The 27,870-nt window shown below is 34.8% G+C and overlaps 1 protein-coding gene across 1 annotated transcript; it reads right to left on the reverse strand.

Moving 5' to 3' along the window:
* Window positions 1-26,901, reverse strand: LOC137389558 (uncharacterized). Its single transcript, XM_068075606.1, has 9 exons — window positions 26,694-26,901; window positions 24,988-25,050; window positions 24,731-24,905; window positions 24,257-24,416; window positions 17,383-17,563; window positions 12,389-12,591; window positions 10,252-10,528; window positions 9,916-10,041; window positions 1-1,134 (listed from the first exon to the last, which is right to left on the reverse strand). The coding sequence occupies exons 1-9, from the start codon at window positions 26,899-26,901 to the stop codon at window positions 602-604; spliced, it is 1,926 nt and encodes a 641-aa protein (XP_067931707.1). The 3' UTR covers window positions 1-601.
* Window positions 26,902-27,870: the final 969 nt, after the last annotated feature.

The following is a 27,870-nucleotide window of genomic DNA, read 5'->3' on the forward strand; positions in this document are numbered from 1 at the left end:
GTTGCAATGTTTGTAACAGTTTTGAAAATTACAGAAGCAAAGTATTCGGTATAGCGGTTGGTTTACCAACTGAATCGCGTGAACAGATTCAATTGGTAAACTTGGTGGATTTATTTTTAATGCTGACAAATTGGAGTGCTGAGTCCTTTCTGATCTAAATTGAGCTCATGTACACGTGACTGTTCCATAGTTTTTAAATTAACAATATTTGTGGCCCTGCGCCAGCAATTTATAAAAACTTTGCCATAAGCTTTCTTGGTAAAGATATCATAGTGACACACATACACAAAGACTTCGTCAAAAATACATAAAATAAATTATAGCAATCTATCTTTATGACAGCTTGAAATGTCTTATCAAAGTCAATTCCTAATAAAATAGTCAATAAGGAAAAGCAAAGACAACTCATTGGCTGATTTCTATTTATGTTTATCATTGCGGCACAGGAAAACAGAAGACAGAGAATATTATTTATAAAAGTGACATATGATAAATAGTGGTTTTCTTTGTGGTAGATGTAAAGTCAATTCAGCAGTGTCGTCACATTAAGTAGAGGGTAGAAGAATCTAGAAAGCACAGGCAATAATAATAAAATAATAATTTAATAAAGCGACTCGTAACGAGAATTCTTTGAGGATTCGACTTTTGGTCTTTGCTCAGTTTCCATACAACGAATACAAAGTCCGTTATTTGAACACGCTATGCCCTGACAACCAGTACGTCTGCACGGTGAGAGCTGAAGTGATTTGACATGTTTATACATCTGAACAGGTTGATTTGTTGGGATACGATTGTAGCTACTCTGTCGATTGGGCACGCTCTGTCTTAGTGCTGCCTGTGGGTCAACCCTGCAAACTCTGCATAGACCACTAACATCCGCTGTCATTGCTAGATTTCCACAGTGTTTGCAGCGACTAAAACCACCACTACCACGGGGCATGGCGCTGCGATGTGGAGAGTCGTAGTAGTTTATGGGAATCTCAATACCTCGCTGCTCATCTTTGTAGATGGTAGCCTTTGTGGGAATCTCAAAATCCTGCTCAAAATTGGGTGGCCATATGGTGTTGTTTTTCAGTTCATTCTTCCTGTTAGAAGGACTGCTTTGAACTTCGCTAGCAGCGTCAGAAGACTTGTCTGAAAGTAAAAATGAGTCACGCTTGCATTTAACAGCCTTTTGAGTGTGTTGTTAGCATCAGTGAAAAGTCGAAGAGTCTGAGAAGACTGTCTCTCTATCTTGGGCAGAGTATTCAGCAGTGTTTGGCAATACTGAAATATAATAACTAGCATCTGGCAGCAAAGGTGTCTTCACACAAGTTGCGCTGAATCAATATCAATGGCTGAAGATGCTGTTGAGATATTAAAGGTGTTAAATTAGCAACTATCATTTTTGTGGAAACACAGAAGAGGGTATCAGCACTTAATCCCTCTGTATTAACTGTTTAAAGTCAGCAAGCCACTGCTACCGGCTTTTTGATATCATACAGTTCATTTGCATCACAACTACTAATAGTGGCTGAATAATTTTTTCAATTGTACTTTCTCCAGAATTCTCTACAAGATACACGCTATTTAAAATTTGATACAGCCAAATTAAGTAGTTTTATTATTTTTCCAAAAACGCAGCCTAAGTTGCCAGAGTCAAGAATCTGGTTAAATTTTTCTTATTGCTATGAAATCAGTGACACAATCAATGCGAATTTAGCTATACGAAATCTCCAGGAGTTTCTGATTGCAATGCAACTAAAAAAAAGCATTTTAGCAAAGTTTGTGATCAACTGATCTGACTCGTGAGTTACCCTTACCCAACTATCATTTTACAGGCACTTTTGGTTTCTGATGTTTATCAGTAAGTATTCGGTCTAGAAATAATTTTTCAAATAATTTAAAAACAGCCCAAGTCAACACTTTTATTTTTTACAAACTTACAAAGAACCCACTCTAAGCTTGAAAGATTACAAAACATTGATCACACAACTTCTACAATCCTACTCACAACTCCTCGTAGTTCTTGATAGAAACTTGTCCTCTGTAGTGCAAAATAGTAAAGCTACTATGATGAAAAGATTTCAATGCTGACTATGATGTACATGGCTGACATGAGAGGTCAAGGTTTCAGTGGTCGCTATGGTGTACATGGCTAACATAAGAGGTCACAACATATGTGTAACATTATTTTTGTTGTTTTTATAGCCAATAATCTCCTGAACTTCAAGGGTGATTTACACATTTTTATCTTTAAACCATTTTTTCCCATTATTATGGAATGAAAGAATTTAGTAAGGCTAGCTATTTTATATATAATTGAAAAGGAAAATTTGTGTTGAATAAAATGCCATTTTCAGTTGGAAAATCTACCAATTACTCTTCAAGTTATGAAATGCAAGATTATATATAGCCATGTCAATTTGCAAAATGTTTTTAAAAATTAATTTTGACTTTGAAGAGTTAAACCACTAGCATGCAGTCCTACTTGTGGCGAAAAAACTGTGCTAGTTGTTTAGACATTGTTACGAAAGTATGGCAAACCAAAGGGGATTAGAGAGGAAAGGGCGAAGCTCAAAGTTTTATTTATTATATAAAGACACTCGCTCGTTAGTTAGACGCAGTAACTACTAGTACGCTTTTATGCTACTCATGTATATACTTAAAAACATATACATGTAAGTTCCCTGTGATTATCTAGCTATTTGTTTACTTGTGTGTATTGAGGTAGAGTTTGTGATAAAAGAAAATTAGCCTAATCAAGACCAACCAAGCTTTAGGCTGACTGAGTTAAAGCATGGTCACACGAGCACCGAACCGACGTAGGATCGGTTCAAAGGCTGGTTCGGTTTGTGGCACATGTCACACGACATCCGAAGTGCCTTCGCTTCCTAGATACTATACGTATAGAGACAGGACACGGTTTCATTAGTAGTTTTTATGTATTTGAGTTAAATATTTCTATTGTAAACAAAAAACTTTGAGGAACAATTATAAATTATAATTACACAGCAGATTTATCAGAAGATCGTTCAGCTGCTCAAAATAAATCACTCGATACAAGGATTTTGCCAACCCTTCCCATCAACATAATTATATTTTTTTATTAACATATGAATGTTTTTTATGCTGAGTACATAACAAACAAAAACAGTATTTATCATAGTACTGTGGTTTTACATAAATAAATCAGTCAACGATACTTCATCAGGATGAATATGACACATTACTTATATTCTACACGAAAGAAAATCACAACCATTCTCTTAAATTTATGCAAAACTTAAGTGCAACATCTTACATTTATGCAACACAATCACAAGTCCGGGTGAACCTTGTCGTAAATTGCTTCGTGTTGTTTATTTAACGAAATAAAAGTATCGTCCTATTTCTTTTCTAACTTTACGCAAACGCACGTAAGGAGAAATGTGACGAGTGTTCGCTAGAATTCTATAATTTTAACCAGCCAATAAGAGCAAGGGTTCGGTCACGAAATTTCGAGCAGGAGCGAAATGGTTCATTTCAGCCAAAAATGTCTTTGGCCAAACTTTTTACAGCTGAGAGCGACGTCGTTTTGCGTCATTTAGTTCGGTTCGGAGCTCGTGTGAACCCCCCCTTTATATTTTCCTTTTCACACTAAGACTACATAGCAGTAGAGGAGAGAGTCTAGTTGAACTTGGTTTATTCATTAAGTAGTCGGTACTACATCTTGAGCACAAAGACCCTAGGCTATTATTGCTGCCTTAGCAAGCACTTTCAAGTTAGTTCCTCGCAATGCCTCATGCTAGTTATTCTGTCAAATGCACAAGATTTGTGTTTAGCAACAGTTATGTAGACCTAGTGACTTTTTAAGCTCTCTCATAGCTAGTTGCAGTTAAATCACTTCCATGGCTTCTAAATTTGTCTGAATGACAGCCACCCTAAGGTGCTTATTCTAAATGTCACACCTATTCTATTCACCTATTGCTCAAGTCTAGGTTTTCAGCAATAAAAGTTATATCTTTAATAAAAGACTGTGAACCTGAAATTCATCAATTCTTGGTAGAAATAATTTGATCAAGTTGGACTAGGAAACTATTAGTTTCTCTCTGATCAGCCATAACGAGTGATTTCTTGGTTCAATTACGTTTTTACTATAATAAGTAGCTAACGATGAACGGTAATACGCTGACGATTTATTTGTTATCTCATTGATTGCCCTATAAAGAGTTTCATTTACCTAATAGCGCATGTGATACAACGAATTATCAACATCCACTTGTTGAAGTTGGTCGTCATACGTAAAATAATATTTTGACAATAAGAACAAGATCTACACAACTTATAAATAGAACCCCATGTTTTTTCAATACTAAGAATGGACTAGTAGTGTACATTAGGAGAGACTTGAACATGAAGAACAGATGAGCAAAGTCTATAATAGGAAAGAAGTACAGACCAGAATAAACTAGAATGAACTAGAATAAACTACAAGTGGCTGAAATGTACTAGAACAGACTAGTGCTGGGACGATATCAAAAATTCGTTTCGGTACGATATGATGGCGTAGTCAACCGATATATCGAAATAACGGTTATGTTATTCGGAGTTGTCTTATCTGTCAGAAAAAGCTGCCATGGGAGAACAACTCCCTAATAAATTCATGTATCAGTATACAGTGTAGCCTCGAGATACGATTACCCTGATATACGATTTTTTCACTTTACGAAATCAAACATTGTGAGATCTTCACCTTGCTATACGAATTTTATTTCACCATACAATTGTGAGAAAAGTTTCGCCCGAGTTAAAATTTGGCGGTCGGTGTGCTCATAACGCACGTCGAAATAAAAAAGACACCGAAACATAGTGTGCCAAAAACATTTTTAGAACGTTTAAAAGAGACACGATGATCGACTTCTCTCATGTCAGAATTCCGCGTGGAAGATTTCGTGTAAAATATTCAAGGCAGAGGAAATATTCATTTGTAGCGTTATAATATCTTTTACTATAAACTTTTAATCAGCATACGTATATAACTACGAGTATCTACATTTAATTCGTTAGCTATGGAATCTGAGACTGATACAAAACGAAGGAAAAATGATTTCTATGTCAACAAAGTTGGATGTCGTAAATAAGAAGAATGCACCCGTATTATTAACATTGTCAAGGAATATGATCGCAACCAATCAGCATTTGCAATTATTATTAAAACAAGAACTCCATTAAAGCAAGCACAAGAAGAAGCTTACGACTGAAGATTTGAAGGAGTTAGAAGGCCATGCACACGATCAGCATTCAAAAGGAGCAACCAATTAGTAAGGGCGAGGATGTAGAAGATACAGAAAACCCCTACATTGGCAGAAATATTTCAAGTGTTTAATTTACTGATGTGGAATGGTACATTAAAACAATGCATGTATAATATATATTATTTATCTTTTGTGTGGCACGTTTTTCATATTTTATTTGTTTCTTTTTGATTTTATGTTTTATTTTCTTGTTTAACCATGTCTTTGCAAATGGGCTTGTTATCTCCTATGTGAATACAATTCATTGTATGTATGTAACTCATATAACTAGCTACTCAAAATAGTCCATGCATTCACATTACTTTCTGAAACTTGTTAAAGCCTTGTCCTTTAGTGTATAAATACGTACAAACTTTGTACGTATGGCTGCATTGATTCTTGTGCACATTTCATACAAGAAAAACTACTGAAGCACCTTCTCTGGATCCTTCTACAAGCGTTAGCTAGCTAGCAGTTTTCTGCATTACACCAGCATTTTTCCTTTTAAATCAGAAGAAAAATTGGACAGGACTAGACAACTTTCTTTCGCCTGCTAAAAATTCCATTTCATTACGTATTAAATTAACCTTCAAGTGTACAGCAACATAATTAACATTGATACGTTTTTACCTCCTCTCTGCTTTATTTGCTACATGTACCAGTTAAAGTCACGTTACTCCGAAGGAATGTACGTCCTGTATAATAGTAAATAAAATTTCATTTTTCTTTTCGGTAGCCATTAAATGGTCAGGCGTGCAAGAGGCCGCTTTCGATAACTGCATCGCTCGGCCTTATTGAATTCTGGTTGGAAAAGGTTTCGACCAGACACGCTAAATTTTATAATGAAAGTGAAGACAGAAACTTATGAAGGATAAAATTTCGTAATAATAAGTTGAAATTCAGTAAACTAATTCAAAATACATACTAAAACTTAAATTAACATACTATTTTGTTACTAGTTTTCAATATGTACCGCATTTTTATAAAATTTTGGACGATTTTTACCTTGCATTTTTCCCATTGTATAATTACAATGGTTTATATACCCCGACATACGTTTTTTTTCGCCATACGATGCCAGTCTTGGAACGGATTAACATCGTATCTCGAGGGTGCACTGTACATGTAATTCTTTGAAGAATCGGGTATCAAATCGAGTAGAATATCCTTCGTTTTTTTTCGTGACGTCATTCTATCGTTGTCTGCCATCTTTATGGAGAACTTTTATCGTTAGAAAAGCGACGCTTCTGCAATTAATTATTGCAAACAATGCTTTTGTTTGCAAATTTTTTATTTTAGTATCAAAACAACACCAAAAAATACTATTAATCATGTAAACATCAACGATACTTACACAGTCAGATGGTACAGACCATATTATAGTCATCAAATTATCCCACGACCGAACAAGAGTGAAACGATTGATTGGGAGATTTATGATAAATGCACATGTGCACACAACTCCCAAAGAATTATCCGTTAACGGTCGTCACCAAGCCCTTGTTATAAAATCCTATCAACAAATTTAAATATTTTTCAGTAAAGTCGTTTAAGTATAATAATGATACAAAACGCATACAAACCTATTTAAATATGTTACCAAGTCTTTGAAAGGTTACCGCAAATTCCTAAAACTAACCCATCTAATCGGATTATATATAAATAGACAGATTAATTCTGCCAAAAATCGCCACAAAACGCTTGAACAGCTTGGTTTATTAATAGTTACGACCAACCTACGAAACGCCAATAAAGCCGTGCGACAGATAGGACTATTTAGCAGTGCGCAATTCAGCACGAGAAAAACGTGCTCATTTCACCAGTCTATGGCGTTGTTTATTTGCCAAGAAGGTTTGTGTACTGTTTGAGGCATAGACCGATTTACAGATACGAAAATGTGGTACACAGTTTATCAGCCTACGTTTTTGTCCAATTACCGAAGGTTTTTCAAATTATCTAGAACATCAGCCAGATTTCTTTACATCTTATCTACAAGGTAGGGCATTAGTACAACGCCCTTTTATGACAAGAATATTTCTTTATTTCACTCCAGTTTGCATAAAAACTCCAGACGTGTAAATGCCAACGTTTGCCTTCTGTTACATATCACTGTCAAAACCATTCTACATTCACAACACAACCAACTTTCAAACTGTATATTACACATCAGCTTGCCGTTTAACTTTTAATATTGCATTTCAAAGATATAATAAACATATTTCTTTATTGTTGGCATTGTTGTTGTTAGTTAAATTACATACAGTAGGTTAGGTCTACAGCTTGAATTAATATTTATTTTATTATTGTAAAACATAAGTTTGAGATAGTTAAATATTTATTTTATTAATATTTATTTCAGTTACATATCGTTGTCAAAACCGTTCTGCATTCAACACAACCAACTTTCAAACTGTATATTACAATATATTTTACTTTTAATATTGCATTTCAGAGAAATAATAAACATATTTCATTATTGCTGTTGTTAGTTAAATTACGTACAGTAGTTTAGGTCTACAGCTTGAATTAATATTTATTTTAACCAACAACCAACTTTCAAATTGTATATTACACGGCAGCTTGCCATTTTACTTTTAATATTGCATTTCAATATAATAAGAGATTTAATAAACATATTTCATTATTGCTGTTGTTAGTTAAATTACGTACAGTAGTTTAGGTCTACAGCTTGAATTAATATTTATTTTATTATTGTAAAACATAAGTTTGAGATGGTTAAATATTTATCCCACGACCAAACAAGAGTGAAGCGATTGATTTGGGAGAATTATGATAAACGCACATGTGCACACAACTCCCGAAAAATTATCCGTTAACGGCCGTCACCAAACCCTTGCAATGAAATCCTATTAACAAATTTAACTATTTTTTCAGTAAAGTCGTTTAAGTATAATAATGATACAAAACGCATATAAACCTATTTAAATATGTTACCAAGCCTTTGAAAGGTTACCGCAAATTCCTAAAACTACCCCATCTGATCGGATTATACATAAATAGACAGATTTATTAGGACGAAAATCGTCACAAAACGCTTGAAAAGCTTGGTTTATTAAAAGTTAAGACCGGAAATTGAAACGCCGAGAGACAGAGAATAGAACAATAAAGTCTTGCGCATTTCACGAAAAAAACGTGCACTTTTCACCAGTCTATAGCATTATCGAATTACCGAAGGTTTCGGCAATTAACATAGGAGTACAGAAATCGTTTCATTCTTGCCGATTTCAATTTTTTCATTTTCAATTTCATTTGCTGACACATTTGAGTACTGTACTTTTGTATTCTAACTGATGTCCAACGAAGTATAAGTAAAGGAAATGACGATGATAGTTTTTAACAGTTCTTATGAGACTATTACAATAATTTATTATAAGTTTGGATGACTACAGAACAATGACTACGTAGTACAGATTTTCTAAAAATCTAACGCAGTGTAAGTAAAGGGGAAGGCAATAATATTTTTTTCTAACGGTTCTAATGAGATTATTACAATAATTAATTATAGGTTTGGATGACCACAGAACAATGGCTACGTAGTACAGATTTTCTAAGAATCTATATCAGTGCATTTTACTTCTAATATTGGCCGATATTGCATTTCTCTTTTTGCAGGAGGAGAGATATAAACATATAATCTTTTCCTTTCATTATTGCTATTTGTTGTATATAATAACACCCACACCCAGTACATTACAGCTACCATCGCAGTTATCCTATTTGACTGCTAATATTGCATTTCTCAACCATCAGTACCCTTTCTTTTTTCCAATATCACTTTGGTCGTGGGCTGTATGACAGTGGAATTTCTAGTAAATAACCATCAATCTTGCCACAATCAATACTCATAGAAGATCTATTCTTCAGACCTGAACCCTTGTATATAGTATCAATCAATTTATTTTTGTATAGGTTATCCTGCATTACTTATTTGAAGTCATCATCTCATGTAAATTTTCTTTTAATTTTTACACAAATAATCTCAAACTAAACATGAATTGTTCACTACTATCTTGCATTCAGGATACTTTTACAGTTTCTATTTTATTTGATAATAGGCCTGCAAATAGAGGCTTTTTGTTAATTTGTTATCAGCAAAATTAAATATTACTAACTAACATACTATTAATCAAGAGAAGGACGATCGTTTTCTACAAAGATGGCGGCTTTTTCGTAGACAAGCGCATATGCAAACAGGGTGATGACGTCAAAAAACCGATAAATCTATATTATCGTTGATATCGTCAAATATCGACGATATTCGATATTTTAATATGGGCAGAAAGCACTTGGTACGGTCGGTATCAGAAAGTGATATCGACGGTATACCGAAATATCGTAATATCGTCCCAGCACTAGAACAGACCACACAGGAATAAATCATACTAAAAAGAATTAGAACGGATTAGACTGAATCAAATTGGACTAGCGTGCAAAGAGTTCAAACCCAGAAACATTGCGAGCTGCCCAGAAGCTGTCAATTTCAAAACAGAAAAAGTAAGTCAGCATGTATAAGATGGCCCAAGAATTTGTGACGCTTATGTAAAAACATCAACAGATAGCTGCAAACAAAACTACAGAGTTCAAGAATGATCACCACTCTAAATACTTGATTGCCAAAATACTTCATGTAATAGAGTACCTTCATGTTTGTTGGACACCAACAAAAGCGTGTGGGCTGAGAAGGGTAAATCTACAGTCGCATCTCCTACTACAACAGCCGGAGTATCTTGTTTGGTGCCAGAGGTTGCAGCTCGGACTATTTTAGCTAAAGATGAAAAGCATTGCTCATAAATTCATATGGAAGAGATTGCAATAGGGCTATTAAAAATAGTGCATTAAATTAACATGATGTGTTTAACAGGTGTTACTAGCATCGTAAAACAGGAAAATAGAAAAAGGGATTTATACTGAGTATATAAGTTATATTATTACTGATAGCAATAGGTATGTAAGTTGTTGGTATATGAATTCTCACCAACAGAAGTTATAAATGGTTGACTAGTCTGTTGGAGATGAGGAATCTCTTTGGAAAACTGCCTTTTTAGCTTTTCGGTAATTTTTTCTTTCCTTTTCTGCTGCTCTGTCACATCGCTCTCTTTAAGCCAGCTATGAATCTTTTCTACGGTCATTTTTAGCTGACCTATCTGAGACATGACTTCCGCATCATACGCTTCAACCTCAGTGGTCCTTTTCCTTTGATACGCATCAATACGCTCATGGATTTTTTTACACTCAGCATTGACGGCCATTATCTGTAAGAAAGTAGAGATCACAAGCATTAGCATCAGGCTCACACGACCACAAGTGTGCAAAGTGTGGATTACTTGACTTTCAGCTGACTAGGAGGTTTATAGTAGCTGATCGGTCCTATACATTAGAAATAGAGCTGTGGTGTGGTCGTTGAGTTAGTAGTGTTTGTCAAGTGGTTGTGATGTGAGGGTGGTTGTGGAGTGGCCATGCTGTAGTTGTGGTAAAAGTGGTATCGTGGTGACAGATCGCTGGGTTTAGAGGGATACCGAGGACCCAAAATAGGGAAGACTGCAGAGAAGACGCTAGAAGAGCAGCCCAAAAAGATTGACATTAATGCGATCGAATCTCGGTTCAGTCGAAGGCATGGCCCTCGGTAGGGCTACCAAGTCGACTACCGGGTTGGTTATTGGGTAGGGTCCTGCAATCAAGGAGCAGGGCTTACCGTGTCGCAATGAATATCAAAGGAGAGCAAATGAGCCAAGGAATCAGAGCCGGTCTCAGTTTCATTGAATATAGCTCGATCGAATGCACACTCAGTGAATTTTATTATACCATATATGTTTGTGGAATATATATATTTTTGCCATGGTACTCATGTGGTTTGGTTCCTGCAAAGCAGAGAAAGGGCACAAAGGTTTCCTTTACAGAAACACATAAAGAGCTACAGTCTTAACAGCACTATTAAAAGAAGCTGAAACATGGACGGTGTACCAAACGAAAGATAAATCCCCACGCAGTCACAATGAGAACAACTACGCATAATGAATCTCACCAGAAAAAGAAAGGTCAGAAACACTAAAATCTTTAGATGGGCTGGCCTCTCATGCATGGCAGACATCTAAATGAAAAAGGCTTAAGATAGCTGAGAAATGTGTACAGGATGGGTCATAAGTGATCACCAAGACAATTAATCTATTTACAACTCTACGAAAGAAAGAGAAATTAGTGTAGACCCAGATTGAGACACAAAGATGTAACAAAGCATAACATGAATTTGAAGGAACTAGACACAAACAGATGGTAAGAGAAAAAGAAAAACAGAGCTGCATGGAAGTCAGTGATGAAGCATAAACCATAAAACGGTCACAATCAAAACTACCATCTGCAATGGAGAGATTTGTGAGAGATTTTTCATGATACTGATGCAAACTGTTTCAACAAATTAAAATGATGACAAACCTACAAAGAGACCACACAGAGACTACACAGAGACCGAATTAAACACATTAAAAATGATAAAAAAAAACTCAGATGCAAACACAGGTTTCAATAATCAGAACGGCACACAACAGACTTACTAATCATAACAAAATATAACAGACTTACTAATCATAACAACATATAACACACTTACTAATCATAACAACATATAACACACTTACTAATCATAACAACATATAACACACTTACTAATCATAACAACATACAACAGACTTACTTATCATAACAACATATAACAGACTTACTAATCATAACAACATATAACAGACTTACTAATCATAACAACATACAACAGACTTACTTATCATAACAACATATAACAGACTTACTAATCATAACAACATATAACAGACTTACTAACCATAACAACATATAACAGACTTACTAATCATAGCAACATATAACAGACTTACTAATCATAACAACATACAACAGACTTACTAATCATAACAACATATAACAGACTTACTAATCATAACAACATACAACAGACTTACTTATCATAACAACATATAACAGACTTACTAATCATAACAACATATAACAGACTTACTAGCTAATTACACTACTAATTTACTAATCACACTATATCAATAGTACCGGATCGAGCAATCAAACAGCACAGCAAAATTCAGATCCACCATTTTTTTACGCAAATCTTCAGTTGTCTTTTTCATGGCTTTCCATTCTTGCTCCTCCTTGTCTAGGTTTCTCCATGCATCCTTATCCGCTTTGCAGAACTTAGTTATTTTGTCATTAGCAGAGTTAAGAAGTCCTTGAAAGTGTGTTTTCATCTCATCTCTGATTTCAGGAATGAGTGAAATGTTGTGATTTTTTTTGCCACCTGCAATACAGACAAACAGACAGAATTGAAAAAAATGTCAAAACTACAAGAGGCTGGAAAACATTCAGTTGCATAGTTTAATTTATGTATTGGGCGACTGACGAGGTTTTTTAAAGGGTTTAAAATTTTGAGTTGGTCACAGACTTTTTGGAAATAGTAAGTGTTTATGGCTCCCTTGCCTTACCAAAGGAATGCTTTGTCAAATCTAAGTTTTTTTGCCAAAGTAGGTGTGTGTATTGTTTAGAGGTCAAACAGCTAAGGAGCCCAACTAGACCCATAACCTCAGGTCAACCAAAACAGACTATCATTCCAACGATGATGGTACTTGAGTTTTAGTTGTTAAAACCATACCAGAGATTATTAATAGGTGCTATAGCACATTTGTACTAATGGAGAGTTTAAATTTTTTGTCGGTTTTTCCCAATCCATTTTATTTATCTTACTATAGAAAATGAGTTTTTGCCAATGCAAGAAACTCATTCTTTAATCTTTAATATCTGCTACATCGGCTGAGTCAGCCGTATCGGCTGGATGCTGCCGGCTCTATCGTATATAAGGAAACACAGATGTTATAAGAAGACAGAATCGGTAATAGAGACAGTCAGAGATGTAAGATCTGATACAGATACAATTATACGGTCGTACTCCATCATTTTGGATACTATTTATTCTATATCACCAATAAAGAATTTGTACAAGTGCAGTTGAATGGATGAAGTCAACCATTGTTGTCTTTAATATGATTATAAACAAGCGACAGTAACATTTCACTATAATATTGTAAGTATAAATTAAGATGAGATCAGCTTTAAACCTCTGAAGGTTTGTTAATCTTGGGTCACTTCTAATAGCCAAATAACTGCTGAGGTGTCCAAAGTTTGGTATGTCATTATCCGAATAAACCTCAAGTCTCATTCAAGTCTTATTCAAGTCTTATCAAATCATTTCTCAAACATACTTCAAGTCTTAAAGATGTGGTTGCATCAAATTTAAGTTGATCTTAAAAGAAAGCATTTTTTTTCTTTATCAGTTGATATGTTGTTTGTTGTGTTACACGATCGCATTGCCAAGATATTTGAAGATTAAAACCAAAAAAATCTGATCGCCGTAAAAACACTCAGGCCACCAAAACGTGCCCAGACTTGCCCAAAATGATGTCACGCGTTAGGCAACCTGTCTCTATCTCTCGTATTCACATCGGGTATTTGCGATAAAAGTCTAGTCTTACGCGGCTCTATTGGCATATATCTTATTTTGTATTTGCTCATGTTGGCTGGAATAAAATTTTAAATCCTGCTACAGATGCATTATTATGAATGTTTCAAAGGCCTCAAATAACGAAAATTGAAAATTTGTTCTACTCACTTTCTCCAAATGTTGTGTAAACATTTGGGTACCGACTACCAATTCTACCGGTCTACGGTAATTCTGTCAAGTCACTTATGTAGAACGCCGTCTTTGTATCAGCACAGTTCTGCAGCTACCCATACTAACAATATACAGCCTCCCATAAGCCCCGCCCACATTATGTCGCCTATTCTTGGGGCGGGGCTGTATATCATTGCCTACACCGTCTACGTACTAGTTTCTTACTAGTAGTATTCTTACCGAATACTACCCAAGTGAAATAAGCAAGCCACGTCTTTGAAAAGAATATAGATAGGGATAGAGTTTTAAGGATGAGAAGTCTGCTGCAAACTGGATTTGAACTCACATTCTCCAGTTTTGCGGACATCCATATACCATATCCAATTCACTACAATATTCTGCAAATCATGTTTTGCATTATCTTCAACAATATTATTTTATTATATAATTTTTACAAGCAAAAATATTTTCATCTCGGCATAAAGCTTTTATTAAAAATATTCATCAAGTCGTGGCCACTCACATAGTATTAGCTGATACAATAAGACAAATTCATCTACTGCAACAAACTCAAACAAAACATCATGGTTTATGCAGCACGCATTCAAGTCTCTCTTTCCCCTTTATGGCAGTTTCCACACTGACAAAGCTTCTTCGGCTGGTGGGACGACATAAACATTCTGTAATCAGTAAAACAAATGCAATAAATATGTCATTCATAGATATGTCATTCTAAAGCGTATCTATTGACAGCTTCCAAATTGGGAGTTAAATAGATTGCGAGTGTAATTTTAAAAATGAATAAACATTTAATAAAGGCACAAGTACGCCAAGCCAACAATTCGAAGCTTTGGTTCTGGAAATTAAAGATTTGCAATGATCAATCGATTTTACCCACTTCCTACGAGTGAAAATAATTTGTAATCATGACTCTAATTTACCAAAGAAAATTCGAAAAAAATATTATAGCTAGGTAAAACGGCAGATAAGCTATGAAACGATCATTGGAGATAGCAAAGAGTTATCATTTTATTAATTAGTATATGTGTTTATGACTATAAAAATATTACATTTACTTAAGTATATAAGACTCTAAGTTAATTTACCTCCATTCTGTCTTCCTCTGCAGCAAAACGCTGCTGACGCCTGTCAGCTTTGACCATAGGCTGTCTACTTCAATCTTTTACTAAAAGTTGCTCAGATAACTCTGAGTAGCGGTCGCTCGAACTTGAAGCCATTTTAAAACTATATATAACTTAGTAATTGTTGAAACGCGTTGAATCAGTAACGATTAGAATGAATTATCTAATTATGAGAATCTTCGAGATCATAGACAACGCGTTTTACGAGTGATAACATTTATTACGCCTATATAAAAATTTCGCGCGCATGATTGGCTAACGAAGCGACCTCATATTTATTGCTCGTGGTTTCGTTTCAGATACCTTGCTTGTGACGTCACGAAAGAGGCACCCACTGGAACGTGAGCTTTTTAAAAGAGGGCCTCATTCAAACACATATATCTCTGGACAAGGTTGGTCTACAAAGACAAAAATGGCATCAAATTGTAGCTGATGTTTTAGCCTTTTATGGGTCTTAATTTCATTAAATTGAATTTTTTGACGCAACCACATCTTTAAGATTTTTTAATGGAGTTTTCGGCCAGGGGTGTTCATGTAAAACAATCTGTTAACACCATTTTCATATAACACAATCTGTTAACACCATTTTTATGTAAGCAATCTGTTAACACCAGTTTCACGCCAAGAATTTTGTTAAGACCATGTTCATGTAAAACAATACGTTAACACCCTGTTCATGTAAAACAATTTGTTAACATCAGGTTATTAAGAGGTTTCTTTGTGATCACCAGTTAACCTCATTTGAAGCATCAGCTTTGCAACTGACTAGATGCACTTGCATACTAGGCAATGGCTTGCAACAAATTCAAACAATCATTCGACTACATTTATAAAGAATTGAGCGTTGTTCAAGAACCAATTTGTTTCAACCAATTAGGGTCTATTTCAACTAGTCATGGTTTATTTCTAACGTGCAGTTTCTTTATAAAAAGCTTGTTATTCAAAGCAATTAACTGGCAGTTGATGGTGTTCAAAAATTTCATATAATAAATGATCTTTTGGGAACGAGTTTTTTCTAGTTATTTTATTGAATAAAGACCGCTAAATAATGGCTGAAGTAAAAGTCTACCTGAATAAGCATATATTCTACTCATTTCTAATAATATCGCTTTTGCATAGTTTATAAATATATATATATAGATACAGGATATAGATATATATATATACAGGATAGATATATATATATAGATACAGGATATAGATATATATATATATATATAGATACAGGATATAGATATATATATATATATCTCTATCCTGTATCTATAGATATATATATATATATATATATCTATCCTGTATCTATATATATATATATATATATATATATATATATATATATATATATATATATATATATATATATATAGATACAGGATATAGATATATATATATAGATACAGGATAGATATATATATATATATATATATATAGATACAGGATAGAGAGAGATATATATATATATAGATACAGGATAGAGAGAGAGATATATATATATATATATATAGATACAGGATAGAGATATATATATATATAGATACAGGTTATAGATATATATATATATAGATACAGGATATAGATATATATATATATATACAGGATAGAGAGAGAGATATATATATATAGATACAGGATAGAGATATATATATATATATATAGATACAGGTTATAGATATATATATAGATACAGGATATAGATATATATATATATATATATATATAGATACAGGATAGAGAGATATATATATATATATATATAGATACAGGATAGAGAGAGATATATATATATAGATACAGGATATAGATATATATAGATACAGGATATAGATATATATAGATACAGGATATATATATATATATATATATATATATATACAGGATAAAAATATATAATTTTTTCAAGGTTGAAATTTTTTTCGGGGTTCACAACAGGTCTGCTTCGTGCTTCTGCACTCGGCAGGGGACTTGCGCTGTATCGGAAATCATATCGCAACGTTTTCAGATATTCTAGTGTCACTGCCTTATGCCTTTGATTTTTGCTTCAGTCAGCGCAACCTTTCTGGTTGGTTTGTTTTTAAATAATATCTAGCCAATATTTCATGTACATTTTAGCTAGTTACAAGAGAACTGATGTTTCAGACGACCTTAAATTTTATGATTCAACAAAAAGGAGTCTGCTTAACAACCTGATGATCACAAGTTGCTTCACCTGACTCAACAGGACCTTTAAAGATATATAAACCAATAACTGAGAAAGTTACTAAAAACGTGATACCCTCACCTGAACACTCTTTTTTGTCAAGGTCACACTTTTGGCAAAGGTGCTTGGCACAATCTCGGCAGCAGGCTATCACTTCATCACCATGAGCTCTACATCTAACAATTTTGTACTTGCCAGGTGTGGCAGCGTATGTTGATATTGGTATCACAGTATGACTATCTCCAAAGAAGTCAGAGTGGCCCTGTTAAAGATAACAGTATCAATAGTGGCAAAGGTATAAGTGTGTATCTGTTAGTTATGACTAGACCAAATTCTAACTTGTGCTAGTTACTTGTCAAATTGTGTCAAGCACAGAGTTGAGACAACTCCTATTGTCACAGAGTTGAGACAATAGGAGAATAATTAGCATCTTTTCTACATACATGTAGTATAATGTTTAATGGTAGGGAGAGGCAAACTCTCTTTTGGTTATATGGTCTATGAAGATCAGGTTTATTCGCATGACTGATAAATTGAAAATATCTAAAGAGATAACATCCAACATGTCAAATGTCAGCTGCTATCAAAGACCATAACCTCCCTATTACCTGATCAATGAGCCAGACAAGTTTTAAAAATTAATAAAAGCAACTCAAACAAATCGATTGTATGCAGCGAGAGTCAAATAAAATAGCAAACTAGCAACTACCAAGGAAATAATAGAGTCGATTACAGGATAAATAATTTAAATTTGTTGCGAACATACGTAAATACAAAGATAGTAGACTCGACTCAACATCATTTTTATTGCGCAGTTTCTAAGCTCCCATTTCGTAGCCTGTGCTTATTAGCATGTATTTATTCAAGGGATTCTGGCTCCCACAGATGCTGGTTCTATCTGTCACTTTATGTGTTCCTTATAAGAACCATGATTACATCTCTAGGAGTCAGCAATCTGCCATACTGGGTGCAGACCTTAGAGAAAGCATCGATAATCTAATTTTTTCTAATCAGATGTCCAGATGTATATAACTAGATGGATGCCCGGCATTGCCCAAGTATTAAAAATCAGTTTATAAAAAATGAGAGGTAATGTAGTTGCTTCCCAATTGCTATTAGCCTGGCACAGTGCCAATGGATAATTTGATTAAGCTCACTAATAAGAGTTAACTACTTGCCCTCACTGTAGAGCATACATACAATTACGCAAACGCTCTCCATGACCTTGCGCCATCAAGTTGAGTCGTAATGGAGAAAGGTAGCCTATTTGCTCCCATATAACGACAATTATACCGCCTATTGAATCCAACCAGCTCATGTGGCTTAACTGGTAAGGCATTGGACTGGTGCACAAAAGGGTCCAAGACCAAATCTTTGGCAATACAGATTCTTTAATCCAAGATTTTAAAAACTATTGCTGAACAAACAGACAAACTTTGAGAAATAGAAATATTTGAAGAACAGAACTATATCTGCTTAAAACAAATTCGTACTGCTTGCCAAACAGATAAATGCTCTTCATATCATACTATATATAGATATGCCTTTGTGTATACTTTACAGGATAAAATATTCGATGGATTTAATAATTCAAAGTCAAATCCGCGAATTATTAAAATCCGCGAATAATTAGTTTTATTTTTAACACAAGGGAGAATAACTACTACCTCAAATTAAAAACTAGCTGCTAGGCAGCGTGAGTAAACGTAGCTGAGTTCCAAACTCTTTCAAAATCTTTGCCAAGGTTTGAATTAAGCCCATTGCCAATGCATCACACTTCTTTACATAATTTTTCAAGGTTGTCACAAGTTATTTGAAATTCGGCACGGCATCATCACCGAAAAAAATCTCCTGCAGTTCTTTACATTGAAAAAACTCATAGCTTACCGCATGTTGTTGGTTCACCAAAGGCCTCCGAATCGATGAACATTCATGAAAACCTCTGGATGCAGCAAAAGGTTTATAGCATAGCATGATCGACATGAAATGCTTATGTATATATATATATATATATATATATATATATATATATATATACATGTGTGTCTATATATACAATGTATATATATATAGATATATATATATATATATATAGTGACCAGGGACAAACACGCAGACAAACTTTGAGAAATATACATATACTAGCTGTACTACCCGGTGTTGCCCAGGTAATAAAAAAGTCTTTGCACAGAAAATTGATTTGCATTTAACATATAACACCATTTGCCATTTCAACTTTGAAACTACATATTATGAGAAAAGCGTTTTGTGTAGTTAACATAATTTAAGCAAATATAAAAACAACTGTAAAGCTTTCACACCTTGTCAAACAACTGTAACTTTCAAACTTCATATCATGAGAAAAGTGTTTTGCGCAAGTAAAATAAATTAAAAAATAAAATAAAACAACTATAAAAGTGTTTAAATGTAAATGTGAAATAATTAGCAAGTAATAGCTAAATTAAGTCTGTTTTGCTACGATTACAATAAAAGATGATTTGGTAATGATACACTTAACACGAACTGAGAAAACAAAATAAAATTCCTGAATATGTTGAATTACTATTACCAATTCTTGCATAGAAGTTTGTGTGTATAAAAAAGGTTACTGTTCCACCAGAAGCTATCCATCAAAACTTTGAATACGACAATACTAATGCAAATGTAAAGATGAGATATCGTACTGTCTTTGTCTGACCGAACGGAGAGAGAATGTTGAGGCTCTTCCTACATAGATAATACAATTGTTCGTGTATAAAGAATTGGCCTTGACCGCGGATATAGCAAATGAACCCTACGAAAAACCGAAAATAGAAGTTTAAGAACAGTTACTATAACGGATATCGCTGAACTCGCCATGGCGAGCAACGTATGTATTTTAATAACATATATAATCAGTACACAAATTGCCAAACTTTAAGTTCGAGATAAATTATTGTTGATATCGTGGGGCGGAATAGATTAGCCCTAACAAAAAAAGGGGAAGAAGCATCATGTTGCATAAACTTGGGCTCAAAATTTTCCGCAGGGCATTGCAACCTGCGGACGCAACGCTAAAATAGCGTGTGCATACGCTATACTGTATATGATAACAACTTACATCATTATGCATTGTGTAGCTCAGTGGTGGAGTGCCTGGATTTTAAATTTGTGATAGTAATTTTCGTGAGTTCAAAACCATCATAGAGCAAAATTTTAATAGCTGTAGATGGAGAATCACAACGACAGATACACGAATACACAGAGGATAAACTTTGAGAAATATATATATAGATGTATACACTGTATATAGATATTTATATTTAAATTATATATTAATTAAAAAATATGGTAGTATTTTGTAATTGAAATTTTATTAGAGCAACGTCAGCAAAAACGGTTAGATGAACAATCAATATTAATAATAAAGATTGGAAACTAACGATTGGAAAATTGTGATAATAACAGTGATAGGAAAATGAATAATGTTTAAAGTTAAAACACGATATGCAATTTATGTTTAAAGAATGCAAAGTTAAAATAATAACGATGATGAAACAAACTTTAAAAACTCATATATAAACAAAAAGTTATAAGAAATTTATAAATGTAATAAGAGAACTTTCATATACATAAATATAAGAGAGTGAGGAATAACTGATATGTGTAATCTTACACGATAGTACAGAAATATTACAGATAATCTCATAGTAATCTTACAAATTATGTCCAAATGAGAATCATGGAAACATAGTGTAGCTGGGAAAAGGTTTTTTGAGCAGCTGGAATAAATTAGTAGAGAACTAAATGTAGATATGAAAAAAATAGCAAGTATGTAAACTACGAAACAGATGATTTGGTAATGATACAATTAATACAAAATACGAAAACCATAAAAATCATTATGATCAAATAAAAAGCAGTACAATAGTTTCCAAATATTTACTTAGAGAGAAATATTTGTTAAAATGGTTTAATGGGAAGCATCGTGTTCATATGGGAACACGTAGGCGCAATGCATGAATGAATACGTTATATAGCTGAAACTTTATCATTTATCTGTTTGCAAAACCTTTTTACCATAACGAATAAAGCTGAACTTGCAATGGCGAGCAAAGTACATCTTTTAATGACGTATATTATCAGTTCACAAATTGCCATATTGTAAGTTTGAGATAAATTATTGTTGATACTTTGGAGTGGAACAAATGAGCCCTAGTGAAAAAAGGCGAAGAAGCATCGTGTTGCATACAGTCAAACATGGATAACTCGTCCACGGATAGCTCGAACACATGGTTAATTCGAACGGTTTCTTTGGTCCGTTCCCACGTAATGATAAATTGCTATAGATAACTCGAACTCAACACTGTTAATTCGAACTGTTTTTTTGCCCAACGGCTACCGAAACGGTTGTTATCGCTTTAGAAAATCACTTTATTCAAAGCCATAGAGGTAAACTTCATCTTTTCATAATTCATAAGCGTCATTATCACCACCATCGGCAAAATATTTTTGTCAACGACTTTTCTAAAAGTTTGGTGAAATTTGATTTATACTGCGATACGATGAATAGCACGGGCTAGCCGGGTCACGCGTGCAAGGATTTTCGCCACGCACATACAAAACAAAAATCGCATGTTGTTTTGGATGTGCGTGGCGAAAATCCTTGAGTGCGTGACCCGGCTAGCCTGTGATGAATAGTTTTCCGACGTTGATTCCGTGTTGAATCAACGTCGGAATGTTGAATGTTTAAAAGGTCTTAAAAAATTTTGTAATTAAACGTATACGTTGTCTGAGCTACAAAAAACTATTCATCGTTTGACCTAAACACAGAATACGTGTGTACATTCAATAAGTATCTATTAAAAAAGCGTGAGTGATATAGAATGTACGTAAAACCTCGTAAAACTTCTAATTGAACTGCCTCGGAGTGTTGCTCTTAACGAATCCCAGGTAAAGTAAGGTAATCTTTGCATAAACTTCAAGAAAAAACGGCAAAATTGATCGTGGGTAAACCCCCAAAAGAAAAAAATGTCTTTTCTTTTGAGCATTTCAACAACGATCAAGTTTTGCCAATGTCAATCTAAAAAACGTCCTGGCAATAACATCACCTCAAACAATGAACCAATCTCAAGTGATAGAAAAATCTCTATACTTTTTGATAAAAACGTTTTAAACTTTACATTAGAAGCATTTAATTCGAAACAAGCCATTTGTGCCTTTGATTTGTATTATAGTTTGTATATGTACATGTATCTACTAATAAATAAGTAAATACATGGACTTGTGACAGTGCTCTGATAACTTGAACGCTCTGATAATTCGAACACTTTTGCTCGGTCCCATGAAGTTCGAGTTATTCATGTTTGACTGTATACTTATGTCCCAAAATATTTCTTAACAGGGCATCATGATGCGTGGGCGCAATGCTGAACAATTAGCATGTGCATACGCTATATCGTATATGATAACAACATAGATCATTATGCATTATATGGCTCAGTGGTAAAGTGCCTGGATTTTGAACTTGCGGTACCAATCTCTGTGTGTTCAAATCCATCAGATTGCGGACCTTTAATTACAAGATCGTAATATCTATTGCTGGACATACACAACGACAAAAAACTTTGAGAAATGAATATATAGATAGACATATTTTGAGAGTAGACCTGCCTAAATCAAACTTATACTGCTTGACAAACAGATATATATGTATCTAAACACTGAGAAGATTTAACCCTATTAGGGTATTGTATTTATTTGTTATTTTCACTCTTTATTTTTACTGTCTTATATTTTTGCAGGTAAAATTGTTACTTTTCAATGAACTTCAGATGCGGTACAATAGCATCAACTTTGTATGTCAACACAAATCTTTACATCATATAATGTAAGTTAAGAGATTCATGTGCGGAAGTGAAAATTAGTTAAAGGTTGACTTGCAACAAAATTCACATTACTGTTATTTTATATGAAAAGATTCACCATGTCTTACTCTGTTGTGTTGTAGGTGCAAACTATGTGGAAAGGTGATTACAAGCTCTTAAAAGCTCAAAAACGAACAGAAAATCGCAGCCACGCGAGACCGCCGTAGTTTGGATTCCCTTTCCAAAACGGCTCAAATGCGATGTAGTTGTGAGAGATGGTTTCTGTTTACACTTTCATGCAAACTTATTCGTCGAAATATTTTCACAAATATACTTCACACATTCAATAAAACCATGTCTATTGTTCTTACGCGTCTGTTTTATCGTCATTGTAATGCTGTCACTTTTAGCATTGATATCTTATAACTTACCGTAAAAATTCGTTTAATTTTTTAGCCTTAGCTTGAAGGAGTACATATCATTGTCTGATAATCACGACGAGCCTGTTGGTCACTTGTGATAATCGGAAAGTGCTGCAGAAATTATTTGCGAAGTATTGGTCACATGATCAGATTACGACTTGCTGATTAGACCAGGCCGAAACAAAACTGTAAAGTAGCGAGCATCTATATTTGATAAGGGGTCTTCGGTGAAACCCGAAGTGTTTGTCATAAACTAGTGCTACGATAAGTTTTATATTGAGCTTTTTATTGGCCTTTCAATTCACGTGATAACATACATGACAAGACAATAAATAAATTTCGTGGCTACGTCATCGAAATAAAGAGATTCAAATCTACGGCGGCTTTTCGTGTTTGAGCTTTTAAGAGCTTGTAATCACATTTCCACACATTTGGCGCTTGCAACACAACAGAGTAAGACATGGTGAATCTTTTGATACCAAATAACTGTAATGTGAATTTTGTTGCAAGTCAACTTTTAACGATTGAAATTTTAGACATAAAATAGTTGAACACCCTGAAACATGTTGACAGATGATTACCTATGGCAAAGATAAAATATTTTTCGGCGTTTCATTGAGCGAAGTGCGTGACGTGCATAGATAACATACAATCTAATCTTTGATAAAGCTATTACCAACAACCAACCTGTTTATGGGTGTCGCACATCCTGCGGGCACATTGCAAGCAATAGCAGGTGGCTTGCTTTCCTGTACAGTTATGACAATCACAAGTCCATGCTGTAAAAGCTGTCACTTTCGTTCTCACCTTTGGAAACTTTTCAATATCAGGTTTCTCATACTTGGTGCTAATAAGAGAAATGTCACAACGGCTGTATGCAATAGAAGTTAAGCTGTGAGCATTAGTATAGAGACACATTAAAGAGTTTTATAAGACATTAATGGCATTCAGTCTCATTATCATATTATAAAAACTCAAGATGAATATACAAGTGGGCAATGATCTCAGCGTTGTATAGATGATAGATGCCGTTGTAGCGTTACTTTTGAAGCTGGAGACCAAATTATGCAATTTTCATCAGGCCCACCGATTTATTCAGTAAAACTGGACTATTTATCCTAAACTAAGGCTACCTCCATCTTCATACTTTACCATACTTACTCGCAGTCTTCACAGAGTATTTTACCATCATTCTCCTCCGCATGTTCTTCTAGACATTTCTTACAGTACACATGCTGACAAGGTAGTGTCCGTGGATCAACCATACGTTTAAACTCTATACAGCAAAATCCACATTTATAGTCACCAACCAGTTCTGTACTAGCCTCTGCCATATCTTCAACAAGGCAAGAAAATTAGAAAATTGTTAAAATTGATACAACTAGCTAGCATTCAGTCACAGCTATCCAACCCTTTACCTTTCAATTGTGCTGTTCCTGCGCAGCAGTAAGACCTTGATGAGACCTTGATGGAGACTTGCTCTAAAAAACAGGGACCACAACTACAATGTTAATTTTCAGTTATTCTATGCCCTAATTGCTACAGAATAAAACATTTTGAAATTGTTCAACCATGTTTAAACGGCAGGTCATTTTAAATTTTAACACAAAACAGCAATGGCAAGGTTTTTACTAATAAAAGGAAATATATTGCAAATTATTGCGTATATCATAATAAATCTCATGTATATATTTTACAGATTAGAGAATATTTAAACAGCAAATACAGAGATGATGTGGACTTGAGTGCAAAGAGAATAACTGAAAATTAAAACCGAAAAGCAGCAAAGTTTGAAAGGCTCCGCAAAGGCCTTTTAAAGCAATTTATAGCTCAATTGAGAGCAAACGCTTCTCCTGTTATATACGGCTATCTAGAAAATGCCAGCTGCTTTTGAGGTAAGATTAATGTCAAGGTGGAAGTGTTTATATATAACCATATATAGATAAACAGTATATATAGGTTGCAGCATAAATAACTAGAAGTTATTTTATTTTATAATTGTTAATTACTTTTATAAACTTTTGTGGTTACGTGAATAAAAAATGTTCATAGTTCTATGTGTAACAGTTAGCCTTTGGACATTGACTTTAGTTTCTCCTAAGATAAACTGACCCCAAAAATGGTATGTATTGCCTCAAAATTAGAACTGTTGCTACAAAATAAAGTTAGCCAGTAAAGCAACTAATAATTAATCAACATTATCTAATGTCAGGTTTGTTTAATTTCTCTTTGACAGTGTCTTACCGCATCAACAATAAGTCCAGGACAGTATATTTTTAAAAAAATTGTTTCCTCACCCCGGATACCCCGTATGGGTGGTAAATTCTGCTCTAACTCGGGTCTCCTACCAGAGACCTGGGAGTTTGAACACTCGCCTCAAGATCTTAGCTGTTCCCAATAGCGCACTTTTCTGCAACTCACCTGAGTTGATTGTTGTTGGTATTTGGGCAAGCCACATTTTATGCGCCGGTGTTATCGCGCCTAGTGCCCCAATGACTACTAGGATTACAGTTGTTCTTACATTCCAGCATTTTTCAATTTCTTCTCCAAGAGGGAGATATTTCTCTACCTTTTCTTTTTCTTTGCTGGCTATATTGTATTCATTGGGTACTGCTATATCTATTATAGTAGCCCTCTTGTTCTCCTTGTCTACCACCACTATATCTGGTTGGTTTGCTAGGACATGCTTGTCAGTTTGGATGTAGAAGTCCCAGAGGATCTTAGCGCGGTCATTTTCATTCACCTTACCAGGAGCTTCCCACCAGTGTTGTGGTTTATTAAGGCCATACTCATCACATAGACTTCTATACACAACACCTGCGACATGATTATGTCGCTCAGTGTATGCGTTCCCTGCTAGCTGCTTGCATCCACTGATGATGTGTTGGATGGTCTCAGATGCATCTTTGCACACTCTGCATCTAGGATCGTCTCTAGTGTGATAGATTTTTGTTTGGAGTTGCCTTGTTGGGAGCACTTGCTCCTGGGCTGCCATGATTAGGGACTCTGTATTGGTCGTTAGGTTTCCTTTGTTCAGCCACATATATGTATGTCTGGTGAAGATCGCCAACCTGAGATATTTGTTGGTGGTAAGCACCATGAAGAGGTTTCGTGTGTCAGTCACTTTCTTCATCAGGGCGTAGGTCCGTTGTAAGAGCTGCCGATTGAAATTCAGCTAACAACTTATCTGAGATGGCCATGGAAGCTGCATATGCTTTGATGCTTTGCTCCTCTTTCACCGTCTGCTGTACACTTTTGAGTCCCCTACTGCCATCTTTTCTATCAGGATACAATCTAGAGGTATCAGATTTTGGGTGGAGTGCTCCATGCATGGTCAGCAGTTTACGAGTTGCTATATCTGTTTCTTTGATGGCTTCCTCAGTCCACTTTATTATGCCTGCTGGATATCTTATTACTGGCAGTGCGTAGGTATTTATTGCCATGACTTAGTTCTTGGCATTGAGCTGGCTCCGTAAGACCTGCCGAAGGCGTTTCTTGTATTCGGTAATGGCTTTGTGACGTACCTCGGCTTCGTGGTTGATGTTGCTTTGCATAATCCCCAAATACTTGTACCCTTCTTCTATATCTTTGATAGTACCATTTGGCATTCTTAGGCCATCTGTGAGCATAGAATTGCCTTTCTTAAGAATTAGCCTTCCACATTTCTCAATACCGAAGGTCATTCCGATGTCTTTGCTGTATACCTGAGTGAGGTGTATTAGCGAATCAATGTCCCTTTCTTTGTTAGCGTACAGCTTGATGTCATCCATGTAGAAGAGGTGGTTAATCTTGGTGCCACTCTTAAACTGGTACCCATATTGAGTCTCCTCCAGCATATTGCTTAGAGGGTTTAGGCATATGCAGAAGAGCAGTGGTGATAAGGAGTCACCTTGATAGATGCCTCGCTTAATTTGTACACTCGCCAGCTTTTTGCCATTAACCTCCAGTTCTGTCTTCCATTTGGTCATTGACATCTTGATGAATGCCACAAGAGCAGGGTGAACATTGTACATACTGAGGCACTCAAGTATCCAACTATGGGGAATTGAGTCGTAAGCCTTTTTGTAGTCAATCCAAGCCATGGCAAGATTGGTTTGCCTTCTCCTGCTGTCTTGACAGACCGTCCAATCCACCAGCAACTGATGTTTAGCTCCTCGGGTGTTGCGCCCAATTCCTTTCTGAGCACTGGTCATATATATATATATATATATATATATATATATATATATATATATATATACATATATATATATACATATATATATATGTATATATAAATATATACATATATATATATGTAT

This window comes from Watersipora subatra, chromosome 3 (assembly GCF_963576615.1).
Source record: "Watersipora subatra chromosome 3, tzWatSuba1.1, whole genome shotgun sequence".
Classification (NCBI taxonomy): domain Eukaryota; kingdom Metazoa; phylum Bryozoa; class Gymnolaemata; order Cheilostomatida; family Watersiporidae; genus Watersipora; species Watersipora subatra.